The 18,610-nt window shown below is 40.5% G+C and overlaps 1 protein-coding gene across 1 annotated transcript; it reads right to left on the reverse strand.

The window, feature by feature from the left end:
* Nucleotides 1–399: 399 nt before the first annotated feature.
* LOC147543163 (NAC domain-containing protein JA2-like) lies at nt 400–945 on the reverse strand. The gene has a single exon (XM_086635388.1). It carries the CDS (start codon nt 943–945, stop codon nt 400–402), a length of 546 nt encoding a protein of 181 aa, XP_086491514.1.
* Nucleotides 946–18,610: the final 17,665 nt, after the last annotated feature.

An 18,610-nucleotide genomic window follows, 5' to 3' on the forward strand; every position in this document is an offset into this window, starting at 1 on the left:
TCCACGAAGCAAAAGAATCACTTGGTAGTGCTGGTGCATTGTTCGGATAGTCAAGCTCATCAAAATTCACTACCGCTAATAATTGATGATCCATATCAGGATCTTCTGCAAATGAAGAATAATCATGCTCAACAGCATATTCACTTGGTCGTGCTGGTGCATTGTTCGGATAGTCAAGCTCGTCCAAATTCACTACCGCTAATAATCGACGATCCATATCAGCATCTTCTGCCAATGAAGAATAATCATGCTCGACAACATATTCTGGTTGCACTGTTGTTTTGTATATCATGTGATTACTCTTCAATAGACATCTTGGTGCATCTGTTAAGAGTTGGTTATCTTGAATCTGCTGATTTTCAGTTGATAATGGTAATTCTTCTACCGTACTACCCCCCTTCACTTTTTTTCGTATTTTACACAATACATATCCATCATTGTTGGGGAATGTATCGGGTAAGGAAACTCATGCATAATCCATGCAAACTGTGTTTTCCTCTTTTTCGGTGCAGACTCTGTTGATAACTTATTACTCGGCACCTCAAACGCAAAACTCTTCTTCGTTCCAATTTCCCTATCTTGACTGTTGAGAATAGTTTTACCTTTACTTTGTCCTTTCCATGTACCTGTCCCAGCTTTTCGTGATACTCTGACCGTCTTCTCTGACTTCTTCTTAAGCTTAGTGAAGAAATATCGAATTTCTCCGCTGTCTTCATCATCAGTGTCACATTCGTAATTGTAGTTATGGCAACCACGACTAGTTAAATCCTCGAATATATTCCACGGTTCTGTTACATAAATATCTTCTTCGAAGATGAAAAAATCAGTAAAAGGTGGCAGTGCTTCTCCTACCACTTTTTTCTTCAGATACTCAGTGATAAGTTGGTCATCTTCCGGATAAAAGTGATACCCGATTGGTAGAATTATTTGATTACCCTCTTCCATTGATTTATGTTGAAGACATTTTCTTGTTTAACTTCTTCTTAATGAACTTCTTGAATAAAATCCAAATTTCTTAACTTTTTCTCTCTCTGTCAAAGTTGGAATGAAGTTATAAACAACAAATATGAGACAGACTAGGTGGAATTTGGAAACACTACTAGAATTAGAGTGATCTTGTTGACTTTCTAAAACACCTTAATGAACTCTAAACGTATGATGAAGATGATGATACAAACTTTCTTACTTCACTTTCCCTCTCTCTCTCTCTCTCTCTCTCACTTAATTGAATGATCTTTGGAATTGCATTGGACATATATATAGGTATTTGTTAGGGTTTATTTACAACAAGTACAAATAGGAAACCTTTGTAATAAAACTTACAAGTTTCTATTTATAAAAATAGAAACCGAGAGAAAATAGGGGCAAATAGCCAATAGAGAGAGAGAGGGAAGATAGATGGAAAAACAAAATAGATATAATTGAGAAATACAATTTTTTTGCAACAAACTTTCTAAAATAGAAGTTTCACTAGACAAGATTTACAAGAATCACTCACTGTTTCATGAACAAGCCTAAAGAACTGTACAGTCTCCTCAAGTTGTAAAAAAGGTCCACAATTTCTTCCCTATTCCTTCACCTGAATGTTCAAACTCGACCCCGCAGTCTTCCTTACACAGAACTGCCCCGCTAATTTCACTTCCGATCTCATCTTCGTATACATATTCAATCTCCTCTACCGAACACGTATTGCCACTATCATTCTCTTCTGCCGTTTCGGTCTGTTGCAAGAAATGAACAATAGCTTGTTGACGTGAATCATGGAAACGTGCATCACCCAATATTATCATATAGGAAATAATATTATTATATAGGAAATAATATTATCTGTAAATATATAGTTACCAGTTTTAGGAAATTGTAACATATACCCATATTTCTATTTCTATTTTTGTCTACCATGTAACATTATATATACTCCTCATGTGAGATGAATAAAGTATCATTCAAATCAATCTTGCTCTATTAAACATGGCATCAGTGCAGGTTATTTAAAAGTTTTCGCTTCCACTACGTCGACTATCGGATAATACATCACCGACGGTCGCTTTTATTATCATAACATCAAGGTTTGGTTGTGTCCAGATCTAGAGTATTTTTGGATCTGGGTTGTATTAATCTTGATTAGGTACGAAGTTTTTATTCTTTTTTGGCATCTTCAATTTCTTTTGGTGTCGTTGACAGTGCTTGTCATCCATTTTCTCTACTATTAAGGTTAGTTGTGTTATATATGTTGATTATGTGGATGATGTCTGCATAGAAAAAGGGTTAGCAGTAGCAGGGTCATCTCATGTTACCGAAGATTAGATTTGGTTATGGCACAAGCGGTTAGGTCATGCTTTATTTGGTTACTTGCAACATTTATTTCCTCGTCTATTTTCGGGTTGTGATATTTCAAATTTTAGTTGTGAGACTTGCATTTTAGCAAAAAACCATCGTGCTTCTTATTACTCTAGTAAAAATAAAACTTTTTTACCCTTTGAGTTAGTTCATTCTGATGCTTGGGGGCCTGCTCTGGTATCTACCGTATCTGGTTATCGTTGGTTTCTAATATTTGTTGATGATTGTACCTGTATGACATGGTTATATCTTATGAAACACAAAAATGGCGTTCAAGAATACTTTCGAATTTTTCATAAGATGATACAAACACAATTTTCTACTACGGTTAAGATTCTTCGTTCGGATAACGAGGGTGAATATGTTAATCATGAGTAAAAAAAATATTCTCAAGAGCATGCCATTATTCACATGGCCGTGCCTGAGAATTCGGGGGGTCTTGTGCGAATTTTTTTGTGGCCCTTTTGTATAATAAAAAATTATAAACGAAAATTGAAAAAATGCAAAGTAATATGTTAGTACATAGTATCAGGGTCGTGGCTGAGAATCTAGGAGCCCCGTGCGAGATTTGAATTTGACTTTTTTTGAAAAATTAAAAAAATTACACATAAAAATTGAACATGGTATAATTTCTTCGTAAAAGTATCGTATAGAATCTTAAGACGAGCTTTTGAATTTTGTATCATGATTTCTACATATGTAATTACATATTTTTTAACTGATTTTACAATTTCAAGAATTTTATTTATGAAAAACATTTCAAAAGAGTATAGAAATTTACCAAAAATAATAAAATGAGCAAGAAAAAGTGTAGCGAAGCAGAACTAAGGATTTATTTAGCAATGGTACCAACAACATATTTTTGCTTATGTTTCTATGCTTATATATCACGTTAGCTTCAACCTTGAGACCACTATTAAAAATGGGCCCTTAGTGGCAGGGGGCCCTGTGCGGTCTCCCTGCCCCCACGGGCCCAAACACGGCCCTGATTATTCATGAAACAACATGTCCACGTACCCCTCAATAGAATGGTGTAGCAGAACGGAAAAATCGCCAATTACTTGAAGTGACACGTGCAAGTCTCATTGGTGGTAGTATGCAACCAACTTACTGGGAGAACGCTATAACATCTGCAGTTTTTTTAACTAATCGTGTCCCAAGTAAAGTGTTGGATTTCGAAACACCACTAGAGAAACTTTCTCAATATGTGTCTATACCTTCTCAATTGACTTTGGTACCTAGAGTGTTTGCATGTGTAGCATTTGTTCACATTCCTAAACATCAACATACAAAGCTAGCTCCGTGTGGCTTGAAGTGTGTGTTTAATTGTCGGTTATTTTCCTCATCAGAAAGGGTAGGAGAGTTATCACCCACCTACTCGTAAATCGTTTGTCACTTTGAATGTGATATTCCCTGAACATGAGATGCATTTTTCTCGTCGATATCCAATTCTTCTCTTCCGGGAGAGACTATTGTTGTCCAAGAGATTAATTGGAGGAAAATACTTCCAGATTTCATTGAAGAACCACAACAATCAAATAAAGATATTAATATTGCGGTAACAGATTTATTAGCATCGAACCTTGCAGAAGAAGTTATGATTGTTCAGTCAGAACCAACTACTCCTATATCTACTACTAATACTACTCCCTTCTTTACGGTACCATCTAATGATTTTCCTTTTGTTCCTAAAACTGAGGTATGTACTGAACCGAGTCTTAATACTAACAGTTTAACTAACAATGAAATATCAGTTGCTCTAAGTAATGGCAGGTATAATTTGTCACCTAGAAGCACGAGAGGTAAGCCTCCAGATAGATATTCACCTAAAAACTCAAAGAGTATGAGGTATCCAGCTAATTATGTGTCAACAAATCATCTACCTACTTTAGTCAAGGCCTTCGTAAATCAAATGAGTGATATTATCATTCCAACTAAAGTTCAGGATGCTTTGGCAAATCCAACTTGGAGAAAGGCAATGACTGAAGAAGTGTGTGCCATTGACAGGAATGAAACTTGGGATTTAGTACCACTTCCAGAAAGAAGGAAGCCAATTGACTGTAAATGGATTTTTACTATCAAGCATAAACCTGATGGAACCATAGATAGATATAAAGCGAGACTAGTTGCTCGGGGTTTCACTCAAATATATGGTGTTGATTATCAGGAAACTTTTGCTCCAATAGCAAAGATTAATACAGTTCGAGTATTGTTGTCACTTACTGCGGATTTTAACTGGCCTTTACAACAATATGATGTGAAGAATGCTTTCATACATGGAGACTTACATGAAGAAGTGTATATGAGTCTCCTACTCGGTTGTAGTTCTACTGAAGATGCTAATTTAGTATGTAAGTTCAAGAAAGCATTGTATGGTTTGAAACAGTCACCCAGAGCTTGGTTTGGCCGATTTCGGCTAGCTATGAAAAACTATGGATATGTTCAGAGAAATGCGTATCACATGTTATGCCCAATCGGGGTTAATGTGAACAATATGAGTAATCCAAGACAAGCAATAGGAATAGTAAAGAACAATCAAGAACAAAACACAGAGATTTACGTGGTTCGGTTGGTGAGACCTACTCCACGGAGACAAGGGCGCGATGATTTCCACTATGATAAGCAAACAAGTTTACACAAGAGATTCGTGAGATTGTGTCTTACTGATATTTCCTTAGGGTTTAGCTTATATAAGCACTAAACCCTAATCCCACCGCTTCACAGACTCTCTATTTACAACCGACATTATACAGGGATACGCTAATTCTAATAACCGACGTAAGCCTAGTTCGCATTCCAGCTTTGTCTCGGATTTCCAGCTTTGCCTCGGAGCACTGCTTCGCATACCAGCTCTGTCTCAGTAATCAGCTCCGCTAATGGGTCCAAGCTTCGGTAGGTTGTATCGGGTTTGATACCAATCCATATTCGAGTCACTTCTAACAATTCTCCACCTTGACTTGAATATGCTCCTCTTGACTTAGATCTGCCACCATCATAGCTCAACGCCTCTGAGCCATCGTCGCTCCAGCCCTGGTGAGGCTAACATCTCGAAATCCCAATCAAGTCTAAGTAATGCTTAAACTTGAAAGTTGTAACTGCCTTGGTCAACATATCCGCTGGATTCTCTGCTGTAGAAACCTTCTTCATCGTGATCTTTCCTTGTTCAATCACGTCCTTGATAAAGTAATACCTGACGTCAATGTGTTTAGTTCTCTCGTGATACATTTGATTTTTGGTCAAATGAATAGCACTTTGGTTGTCACAGTAGACCTCTGTCACCTCCTGCTTCAGGCCCAAATCCCGAACTAAACCACTCAGCCATATTGCCTCCTTCACTGACTCTGTTGCTGCCATGTACTCAGTTTCCGTTGTAGACAGCGCTACCACCGATTACAGCACTGCTCTTCAACTAATGGCACTCCCGTAGAGTGTGAACGTATAGCCCGTCAGCGACCTCTTCCTATCAAGATCTCTCGAAAAATCCGAATCTGCAAATCCAACTACCGAACCAGAAGTGTCAGCCCTTCTGTCGTAAACCAGACCAAACTCCGCAGTTCCTCCCAGATACCGCAGTATCCATTTCACAACCTGCCAATGACCTCTCCCAGGTCTGCCCATGTATCTGCTTACTACACTAACAACATGTGAAATATCAGGCCTTGTGCACACCATAGCATACATAATGCTACCTACTTCATTTGCATAAGGCAGCCGAGACATGTACTCTGTCTCGTCATCAGTTGTTGGTGACAGTTCCCCCGAAAGCTTGAAGTGTGCTGCTAATGGAGTACTGACAGGTTTTGCCTCAGTCATACCAAAACGTTCCAACACCTTCTCGATGTACGTTTTATGAGACAAGAACAGTTTCCCAGCAGATCTGTCTCTCCGTATCTCCATACCCAATATCTTCCTTGAGGCACTGATGCACCCGAAAAGGTTGCACACCCAAGCGGAGGTATCAAGTAGTAACCGGTAAAACCGGAGTCGATCCAAGGATAGGAAGGTGATTTGGATAACGAAGGAGTCTCGTTCGCCGACCTAGGTATCACTAGCTAACTAAGACTAAAAAGGAAGGGAAACAAAGATAAATGGGGGGTTTTGATTGTAAGAGTAACAAAAAGAATAAAGCAAGTAAACTAACTAAATAATAAAAGTAAACGGTCGAGAGAAGAGTCGGAGGAACAAGAGTCGGGAGGCAACAAGACTCGATTCGGGCAACAAATAAGCGAGAGAGGTGTCGAAGTCCGGGAATCCATAATGATAAACCTACGACTACGTATGATCCAATCTAATGTATCGAAGTATAACCGATGTTCGACTCCTAAAGTAGATGTTTCTAAGTACTACGTATATCCGGAGATCATACTTAGTCAAACAAACTCCTAATTCGGTTAATCCCGAGTCACCGAAAGTGTCGTCTAGTCGCCTAACTATGTGAAGTGCATGACAAGACACATGAAAATATGACTTAGACTACGATCGATATCGAATACTTCGTTTCGTCTATTAACTATGCGAAGTGCTTGACAAGACACATGAAAATACGATCAAAACGATAATCGAATCTAGTTTAGGTTGATCAAGGTCAGATGACAATGGTCGAGGGAGTAAGCAACATGGGTCATCGGTCTGTTCAATCTCAAAAGGTCTATCAGGAGCTTCTTCGACATTTAACTTAAGACTAGAGTTAGGTGTATTACCCTCACCATCATTCATAGTCTCCTCTTGAGTTTGGGGTGCGCAAACCCCTTCCTCGTCGATGATAGGCTCCGACTCAATTCTATCAACAATATTGAGAATCCATTACGTGATCTCTTTGATTTCTCGATTGAATCTAGTTTGGTACTCTAAAATTGCTTGGAGAGTATCTTCTGACATCTCCTCGTAATAAGGCACATGAGTATAACTAGACGAAGACTCTCGCGGAACACGGATCATGGGGCAATACTCATATAAGTCCGGCCAAAATATGAAGAAATCCGGTCAAAATCCATGGAATCCGGCCAAAAGGCCACTGTCCCGAGCTGTGAGCTTCTTGTCCTTGCACGTCCGAGCCGTGAGCAGCTACCCCTTGCACGTCCCGAGCTATGAAGCATCAAGACCGGCCAGATGCAACAGCTACCTTGCATCCGGCCAGGAGCAGCAGCTACCCGAGCTGCTTGCACGCGTCCTATGCTGCTGGTCGCAACTAGCAAGTGCTGCTCCGGCCTGGTCTGAAGCTCTCCCGAGCTGTGCTGCTTAGCAGCTTCTCTCGAGCAGCTCGAGCTGCTGCCGGCCTAGCCTTGGCCGGCACTCCTCCTTCTCCTTCTTCTCTTTTTCTCTCTCTCAAACTCTACTAAGTGATGAAGAACCCTAGCCCCTTGCCTCCTTCTCTCTCTCTGCTCCTCATTGTTGAATGATCAATGAGGAAGAAGATGAATAGTGTATTTGACTCAAACCCTAGACTTAGTCAACCTTGACTTTGACTCAAACTTGGGTCCATTGGGTGCCTCCAAAATCTCTTCCTTATTTCATCTTCTTTGGGCTTGGGTTTTATTCCTTCATATCTAGGCTCTTGGGTTTTAGACTTAGGCTTTAATCTACACTTGGAAATCAAGGGGGGTGCCTTCATAGAATCTTTGTTTTAAGACCGAATCTCGACTTCTTTCTTTCACAACTTCCCCGTCCGAACTCGGAATGGACTTCCGTTTTCATCGTTGGACTCGTCTTTGACTCCTCTTCTCATTTGATTTGTTTGAAGTCTTTTTCTCTCGTTTTGGGTACATGAAATGATAGTGATAATTCGCTCCCTTTATTCCGAATTAAGTTCTTTATTTCAAATATGGTACCTAACATGAAAAACACATAAAATATTATTGATAACACTCGAAAAGGAATAATTAGTCTAAGTTAGGCTCTCCAAATGTGACATTTTCATGTCACATCAAGATCCCCAAACTTAAGCATTGCTAGTCCTCGAGCAAGTAAAACAAAATAAAAGCCTAACTCACTTTCGGAGGCATCCCGGTTGCATTTAGCGTATGCAACAAGCCTTTAAACCTCTAGGTTACCCCTAGAGGACGAGTGTCGTCTCGTGAGGGTTTCCATAGATGACACCCACAAACATCGTGGTTTCAAATACACAAGGGTCCAAAATCCAAATCATAGATAAACATGGTTCATATAGTAAAGGGTTTAAGCATGTCAATGCATAATGAATCAAGTGAATGAGCTCTTGTAAAAGCTAAAGGCCCCTTCACTAATGATCTTACCCAAAAGTGCTAGTGTCATACCATAACGAGCAACATCTATGTTCCGAAGTCACAAAACCTTGATTCCTAAGTTAGTACATTTCGCCTCGACTTCGGCCTCACAGACATACACTCCAAATATGAAATCACTCAAGAATGGTTCGCTCGTATGTGTGAGTGTGATCACTAACATGGACTCAACACATAAAAAGGGGTGAGGACAACATTTTGGAACGAATGATCTTCGAAAAGGAAGTAGACACTAAATAGAGTGGGGAAGCTCACTCGCCCTTCTCACCCATTCTACCCTCTAAGAATGCCTTCTAAAGGTTAACGGATACTAGAAATGGATGATGGTGGTGGATTCCCGAGAATGTCGAACTTTTCATGATAGAACCTCTTAAGCATTTCCACATTCGTTTCTTGCTTCGAATACTTATTCATGAACATACACACAAACACACATATATACAATCACATCACTCACACAAAAGAGCTAACATGCTCAAAACATAACATAAACAACTTTATTCATCATTCATTTTTTTTTTCTTTTTGTCTTTCTTTCTTTCTTTTTTTTTCACTTTTTCACTTTTTTTTTCACTTTTTTTTTTCACTTTTTTTTTTCACAACACAACATCACATAAAACAAACATAACTCGCACAATACTATATTCGTGTAATCAACTTTTTTTTTTTTCCTTTCATACTTGCTTTTGACATTCTTCGTTCTTTTCTTCTCATGTCTTCATTCTCGGGATATAAGATGATGATGGTAATGGAGTATCCGCCTCCCTCTAGTTGGCATTCTCATCGGGTTTCATAGACTACAAGGACAAGGTTAATTCGCTATCCTAATGTCACTCCTAGTGTCTAAGGAAGTTGAGCACACGAGATCAAATGAGCTCTTTTAATAGGTACGAGGTTGAGTAGCTCTTCATTCTACTCGGAGTTAGCGCGGAAGAGTACACTCGAAGGGCAATTTAGGCTTTAAGCTCTCACATGGGTTAAGTCTCCACTAATGACTACTCTAGGTCTCTTAGAGATGTTTCTTCTTCACTAAGATGTTACTCCCATAGTATAACACAAACACTCAAAGACTCGACTTTCATGCAAAGACCATTAGCAATCACAAAACCCATCAACTCGATACATATGCATCAACATTCTTAAAACTATCACTATAACCACATGCAAATCTACTCAAAATGTTCAAAATTTTTCAAATTTTGGCTAATTTGAACCCTTTTGTCTTTGAAACCCATGGTCATGCATTGGTTATGGTCATATCCCGCATCCCCAAACTTAAAACTAACATTGTCCTCAATGTTCTAAGCATACACTCACCAAAAGATAAAGAGGCACATCAATTTAAAGAGAAGAGTGGAGAGATATTACCATAACCGAAGGAGATAAAAGACGATACTACCAAGACTCATGTATAACGAGGTTCCAAGTTGATGCCAAGCTCGCGCCATCCCCAAACTTGGAACAAACCACGTCTTAGAAGTAAAACATATAAGAACTTCTCCTAAAATATCCAAAACATAATGAGAATGAAGCACATAAAAGACATGACCATATAAAATGACCACTCACGCGGGATCACTCGATTGCATTAAGCTATGCAATTAGCCTTTGATTCTCTTGTTTTCACACAAGAGCACGAGTTATGTCTCGCGGAGGGTTTCCAGAGATGTTACCCACAAACATCAAGGCCCATCTTAATCGGCTAACGATCATATAGTAAAAGCCGGAAGATTTGGGGGTCAACCCAAAGAAAGCTATATACAAAAACTAAAAGTCTCACAAGAATATTAAACGCAAGAAGTGCAAGTGAGACTAAAAGCGAAAAGAAGCCATCCCCAAACTTAGTGGATGCACGGTCCACTAAGTACGCGTAAATGCTAGGGGCGACGACTAAAAAGTCGTCAAAAGGGTCGACATATAAGGGAAGTGGGAGGAGGTCGGTCGAAGGTAAAAAGTCAAACTCAAGCTTAGTGGATAAAACATCCACTAAGTCCCTAGATATGCTAGGAAAGACGTCTGAAGTGTCCCATAAGGGGTCAACGACCGAGTCTGAGATCATGTGGAAGGTCGAACTAGACTCTAAGGGTAAGGCAATAGGCTCGGGGACCAAGTCAAGGTCCGTAATTTCCTTAGGTAAATGGTCCGATAAACTATCCATTATGTCTTTAACTACTATGTTATCGACATCCTTAAAGGCATCGGGATCCTCAAAGTTAGGCATAACACCTTCCATTCTACATAACCCATCCAAATAATCACAAGTGTTAAAGATTGGAAAGTTCAACATTGTGTGATTCCCAAGTTTGCTCGTAGAGCTATCATCCTGAACATCAAAATCTAGTTTAGGTTGATCAAGGTCAGATGACAATGTTCGAGGGAGTGAGCAACATGGGTCATCGGTCTGTTCAATCTCAAAAGGTCTATCAGGAGCTTCTTCGACATTTAACTTAAGACTAGAGTTAGGTGTATTACCCTCACCATCATTCATAGTCTCCTCTTGAGTTTGGGGTGCGCAAACCTCTTCCTCATCGATGATAGGCTCCGACTCAATTCTATCAACAATATTGAAAATCCATAGTGATCTCTTTGATTTCTCGATTGAATCTAGTTTGGTACTCTAAAATTGCTTGGAGAGTATCTTCTGACATCTCCTCGTAATAAGGCACATGAGTATAACTAGACAAAGACTCTCGCGGAACACGGATCATGGGGCAATACTCGGTCAAATGGTCTAAGCTCGCACAAATAGCACAAACCGGCCTAATGGTCTCCATGGTCCTTTCTTCACTACCTTCATGTAGATACCTAGACTCGACTCTTTGAGTGGAATCATAGAGTCGGGAATTGTAATCACTAAATGAACCGTTTATATATGTTTGTTGATAGTCACGAAGACTTCGACGTGGTCGATCAATACTAATAGAACTACGGTTATCATCAAATGACAAATCCATACATGAAGGTGTGGTCATCCCAAATTCTTGTCGATAGTCTTGAAGACTCTTACGGGGTTGATTACCCTCATGCTCATAATTCCTAAAACCATGTTTTTTGACGAGTCTGACCGACTCCATACATCCGTCGATATTCACCCATGGTTATCCTAGGTCGGTCAGGCTCAACTCGCCTATTCCTATCACTAGTCGGAACATTCTTATGTAAATTTGAGTAGTCCTGATGACTTGTAGATGGTCGACTAGTGTTGGAAAGGGTTCGCATAAGGTCATTCTCATCAAATGGCCAACTTGCCATGATCTCACAATATTCAAGGATACTAACACACAATCGCAAAATGGGAACAAACACTTATAGACTAACAATCACACACAAGTAAAAAGGAAGAGATAGGATGTGATACTATCGAGTGCTCCTCTCGTTTCGTTCGTCTTTCTTCTTAAGCTTCTCGATTCCTTCCTTTTCCTTCGCCTTTATGTCACTTTTGGCTCTTTTCTATAAACCGGTACCTAAAAAAAAAAGTGAAATTAAGAAAGTACAAAATAAAATAAAGACGTCTAAGAAGCAAATAACACTAAACTAATGAACAAAACAACTAACGCTATCCTAACTACTAAACCTATCCCCGGCAGCGGCGCCAAAAACTTGATGCACCCGAAAAGGTTGCACACCCAAGCTGAGGTATCAAGTAGTAACCGGTAAAACCGGAGTCGATCCAAGGATAGGAAGGTGATTTGGATAACGAAGGAGTCTCGTTCGCCGGCCTAGGTATCACTAGCTAACTTAGACTAAAAAGGAAGGGAAACAAAGATAAATGGGGGGTTTTGATTGTAAGAGTAACAAAAAGAATAAAGCAAGTAAACTAACTAAATAATAAAAGTAAACGGTCGAGAGAGAGTCGAGAGAAGAGTCGGAGGAACAAGAGTCGGGAGGCAACAAGACTCGATTCGGGCAACAAATAAGCGAGAGAGGTGTCGAAGTCTGGGAATCCATAATGATAAACCTACGACTACCTATGATCCAATCTAATGTATCGAAGTATAACCGATGTTCGACTCCTAAAGTAGATGTTTCTAAGTACTACGTATATCCGGAGATCATACTTAGTCAAACAAACTCCTAATTCGGTTAATCCCGAGTCACCGAAAGTGTCATCTAGTCGCCTAACTATGTGAAGTGCATTACAAGACACATGAAAATATGACTTAGACTACGATCGATATCGAATACTTCGTTTCGTCTATTAACTATGCGAAGTGCTTGACAAGACACATGAAAATACGATCAAAACGATAATCGAATCAAATGAACATCAATTCATAATCAAAACATCAAATCATATTAAACATAATCACAAATTCATCACATTTCATCTCATATAATCGACACACTTGATTTAACTAACATGGTGAATAAGTAATAAATGAAAAGAAATGATAAGAGAAATCCCCCTTTTTCGATGTGGCTCGAGGCTAGGTTCGTCGAGAAAAATGAGTCTCTAAGTGTAGTCGATCTCCCCGTAGCAATTTTCTGGATTTCCCTTTAAAAATGCAATTTGGGTGTCCCCGAGTAAAAATCAGATTTCCCCATAGCACTCATCATCATCTTCTCCATCTCAAGAACATCCACCATTAAAGCTTCATCAAGCTTTCTCTCTCTAGAAATTTCTTGTCCAAAATCAAATCAAACTACATGGGAAGCTAGCCAAGATGATGGGGAGCAAAAGCCCTAAGGTTTCGAACCAAGAAGGTTGCCGGAAAACTCATTTAAGTCCGGCTAAAATATGAAGAAATCCGGTCAAAATCCATGGAATCCGGCCAAAAGGCCACTGTCCCGAGCCGTGAGCTTCTTGTCCTTGCACGTCCGAGCCGTGAGCAGCTACCCCTTGCACGTCCCGAGCTATGAAGCATCAAGACCGGCCAGATGCAACAGCTACCTTGCATCCGGCCAGGAGCAGCAGCTACCCGAGCTGCTTGCACGCGTCCTATGCTGCTGGTCGCGACTAGCAAGTGCTGCTCCGGCCTGGTCTGAAGCTCTCCCGCCAAAAACTTGATGCACCCGAAAAGGTTACACACCCAAGCGGAGGTATCAAGTAGTAATCCGGCAAAGCCGGGATCGATCCAAGGATAGGAAGGCAATTTGGATATCGAAGGGTCTTATCCCTCGGTCTAGATATTAAAAGCTAACTTAGACTAAAAGGAGAAAAACAAAGGTAAACGAGGGTTTTGATTGAATAAGCAATAAAGGAAACAATTAAAGCAAGTAAAACTAAACAATAAAGTAAACGGGCGAGAGAGATTCGAGAGAAGAGTTCGGAGGAACAAGAGTCGGGAGACGGTAAGAGTTGATTCGGGTAAAAGTTAATTGAGACGGTTACTTCGATCCACAAGATCGACAGTGACAAATACTATGTATCTATTCACATGAAAGTGTAATTAACTTCACCCACATTGACAATCCTAAGCATCATGTGTCTAACTAAGCATAACCGATCAAACGTCACTAAGCATCGATTATCAAACTAAGTACGCATTATCAAAGTTCGTGTCAATAGACGATTACGATCAAGGCTTCTAGTTTATAAAACTAGACGAAGACAATTAAACTCACATGTAAACAAATAATAAGTCAATCATCACATTCAAATCATGCTTCAAGAGTATCCGAATACGAGAGTTCATGTATCGAAGTCCGGGAATCTATAATGATAATCTACAACTATGTATTGTCCGATTTAATGTGTCAAATGCAATCGATGTTTGACTCCTAAGGTGGTGTCTATAAGGACTACGTATATCCGGAGGTCATACTTAGTCAAACAAACGTCCTAAATCGGTTAATCCCGAGTCGTCGAAAATGTCGTCTAGTCTCCTAACTATGCGAAGTGCTTGACAAGACACATGAAATACGATCAAAACGATAATCGAATCAAATGAACATCAATTCATAATCGAAACATGAAATCATATTAAACATAATCACGAATTCATCACATTTCATCCCATATATTCGACACACTTGATTTAGCTAAACATGTTGAATGAATAATAAATGAAAAGAAGATGATGAGAAATCCCCCTTTTTCGATGTGGCTCGAGGCTAGGTTCGTCGAGAAAAATGAGTCTCTAAGTGTAGTCGATCTCCCCGTAGCAATTTTCTGGATTTCCCTTTAATAGTGAACTTTGGGTGTCCCCGAGTAAAAATCAGATTCCCCATAGCACCCACCATCATCTTCTCCATTTAGAACACAAACTCCATTAAAGCTTCATCAAGCTTTCTCTCTCTAAAGATTTCTTACCCAAAATCAAATCAAATCACATGGGAAGTTAGCCAAGGACATGGGGAGTAAAAGCCCCAAGGTTTCCGGCCAAGAAAGTGGCCGGAAACCCTAGAAAATTCCGGCCAAAAAAGGTGAGGAAATCCGGCCAAAACCCAAGAAGGTCCGGCCAGCAGCTCCCGTGCACGTTCCTGCCGTCCCGAGCTGTTGGTGCGCTTGCGCAGCTGCCGTCCGTGCGTCCCCTTGGAATCCCGAGCAGCAGCTCCATGAGAGCTTCAAAAACCGAGCTGCTGCTGCAACTCCACGAGAGCTCGGGCTGCTGTTGCGTCCCGTGCGTGCTGTCCCGTGCTGGAGCAGACGCATCCCGTGCACAGCAGCTGTCCCGAGCTTGCTTCCTTGCCCGTGCTTGCTGCCTCCGGCTGCTTCCGGCCAAGACTAGGCAGGCCCTAGTGTTGGCCGGCCTAGCTTGGCCGCCCTCCTCCTTCTTCTCTCTTTTTCCCTCTCTTTCACACTCTTGAACCCTTCAAACCCTAGAACTCCTTTAGCCTCTCTCTCTCCTCCAAAGTTGTGTAGTTCAATGATTGAAGAAGAAGATGAATAGTGTATTTGACTCAAACCCTAGACTTAGTCAACCTTGACTTTGACTCAAACTTGAGTCCATTGGGTGCCTCCAAAATCTCTTCCTTCTTTCATCTTCTTTGGGCTTGGGTTTTAGACTTGGGGTTTAATCTTCACTTGGAAATCAAGAGGGTGTCTTCTAGAATTATAACCAAAGGAGGGTGCCTTCATAGCATCTTTGTTTTAAGACCGAACCTCGACTTCTTTCTTTCACAACTTCCCCGTCCGAACTCGGAATTGACTTCCGTTTTCACCGTTGGACTCGTCTTTGACTCCTCTTCTCATTTGATTTGTTTGAAGTCTTTTTCTCTCGTTTTGGGTACATGAAATGATAGTGATAATTCGCTCCCTTTATTCCGAATTAAGTTCTTTATTCCAAATATGGTACCTAAACAAGAAAAACACATAAAATGTTATTGATAACACTCGAAAAGGACTAATTAGTCTATGTTAGGCTCCTTAAATGTGACATTTTCGTGTCACATCAGCTGCTTAGCAGCTTCTCTCGAGCAGCTCAAGCTGCTGCCGGCCTAGCCTTGGCCGGCACTCCTCCTTCTCCTTCTTCTCTTTTTCTCTCTCTCAAACTCTACTAAGTGATGAAGAACCCTAGCCCCTTGCCTCCTTCTCTCTCTCTCCTCCTCATTGTCGAATGATCAATGAGGAAGAAGATGAATAGTGTATTTGACTCAAACCCTAGACTTAGTCAACCTTGACTTTGACTCAAACTTGGGTCCATTGGGTGCCTCCAAAATCTCTTCCTTATTTCATCTTCTTTGGGCTTGGGTTTTATTCCTTCATATCTAGGCTCTTGGGTTTTAGACTTAGGCTTTAATCTACACTTGGAAATCAAGGGGGGTGCCTTCATAGAATCTTTGTTTTAAGACCTAATCTCGACTTCTTTCTTTCACAACTTCCCCGCCCGAACTCGGAATGGACTTCCGTTTTCACCGTTGGACTCGTCTTTGACTCCTCTTCTCATTTGATTTGTTTGAAGTCTTTTTCTCTCGTTTTAGGTACATGAAATGATAGTGATAATTCGCTCCCTTTATTCCGAATTAAGTTCTTTATTTCAAATATGGTACCTAACATGAAAAACACATAAAATATTATTGATAACACTCGAAAAGGAATAATTAGTCTAAGTTAGGCTCTCCAAATGTGACATTTTCATGTCACATCAGGCACCCAAGTCTTTCATCTCAAACTCACCCTTTAACTGATCCTTTAACATGTGGATTTCAGACATATCCTTGCAAGCTATCAGCATGTCATCCACATACATGAGTAGATACACATAAGAACCATCCGATAGTTTCCTGTGGTACACACCACTACCATACCTACTTCTGTCATAGCCGTTTTTAAACATAAACGTGTCAAAACGCTTATACCACTACCTAGGAGACTGTTTCAGTCCATACAAAGACTTCTTCAGCAAACAGACCTAGTCTTCTTTCCTGAGAATCTCAAACCCCTCTGACTGACGCATATAGATTTGTACTCCAGCTCTCCATGTAAGAACGCAGTCTTAACATCAAGCTGCTCCAATTCCATATCATACAAAGCAACCATAGCAAGTATCACTCTAATAGATCTATGTTTAACAACAAGAGAAAATACTTCATTGAAGTTTATCCCTTCTCGCTGTGTAAACCCTTTAGCTACTAACCGTGCTTTGTAATGTGCATCTTCCACCTCTGGGATTCCTTCCTTCTTTTTGAAAACCCATTTGCTACCAACAATCTTCTGATCCTTAGGCAGCTCGGCTAATTTCCAGACCTGGTTCTTCCGAAGAGACCCAATCTCTTCATTCATGGCAAGAGACCACTGCCGTGAATCATCGCTCCTCATAGCTTCTTTATAGGTGCATGGCTCACCTCCATCTATGCTTTCTCCCACACTAAGTACAAATGCAACCATATCTGCCATCCCATACCTTTCCGGTGCCCGGATGTCTCTCCTTCCTCTGTTCCTCACAACACTGTACTGAACCAGCTCTGGTTCAACTTCCTCAGCTTGCTCATCTACCTGAGGTCGAACCTCTTCCGGAGTGTCTATCTCAAACTCCACCTGCTCTCCATGATCGTCCCGCTCCACCTGTTTACCAACACCCTCTCGAGCATCTACAGGCGTTACCTTCTGAGTTACCATGGCTAACTCATCAAAAGTAACATCTCTACTTATGAGAAACTTCTTCGATTTTCCATCCGGATTCCACAACTGATAACCGTTAACTCCAGGCTCACACCCAAGAAATACACATTTCTTAGCCCTCATATCAAGTTTACCTTCTTTAACATGTGCATAAGCCGAACAACCAAAGATCCTCAGGTTCTCATAATTACCAAGATAACCAGACCTTACCTCATTAGGAGTTTTACACTCAATAGATGTACAGGGTGAAATATTTACCAGATACGCTGCCATGTTCACTACTTCAGCCAGAACACATTCGGCATCCCTGCATTCGAAAGCATACAACGAGCTCGTTTCAATAGAGTTATGTTCATACGTTTCGCCACCCCATTTTACTATGGGGTTTTTCTGACCGTATGGTGTCTCACTATCCCTTCGTCTACACAGAACCTATTAAACTCGTTTCCGCAAAATTCCATGCCATTGTCAGTCCTCAAGCGTTTGATCGATTTTCCAGTCTGCTTCTCGATCAAGGACTTCCACTGCTTGAACTTGATGAATGCCTCATCTTTGCGTTTCAGTATGTAGACTCATACTTTCCTGGAAAAATCATCTATCAAGGTTAACATGTATCTACCCCTTCTATGTGAGCTGACCCGAGAGGGATCCCAAAGATCTGAATGGATGTAATCCAGAGTTCCTTTGGTATTGTGAGCCGCTGTACTAAACTTTACCCGACATTGCTTCCCGAAGACACAATGTTCACAGAATTCCAGTTTTCCAACCTTCTGCCCACAGTATAGTCATCTCCCTTTCACTCATATGCCCTAACCGCATATGCCATAGCTTGGTAGTTTCAACTTCCTTGTCTGATGATGATACCGCTACAGATCCGGTAACTATGTTACCCTATAGAACATATAGACCATTTTTTTTGCAACCCCTTCATAACTGTAAGAATCCCCTTATAAACCCGAAGAACACCACCTTCACCAACATATTTGCAACCATTATCATCCAGAGT

This window comes from Eschscholzia californica, unplaced genomic scaffold (assembly GCF_041429995.1).
Source record: "Eschscholzia californica isolate CP2 unplaced genomic scaffold, dmEscCali1.0.p SCAF_4, whole genome shotgun sequence".
Taxonomy (NCBI): domain Eukaryota; kingdom Viridiplantae; phylum Streptophyta; class Magnoliopsida; order Ranunculales; family Papaveraceae; genus Eschscholzia; species Eschscholzia californica.

Excerpts from the sequence above, each read along its gene's own strand:
- LOC147543163 (XM_086635388.1), bottom strand. The coding sequence starts at position 945 with ATGGAAGAGGGTAATCAAATAATTCTACCAATCGGGTATCACTTTTAT.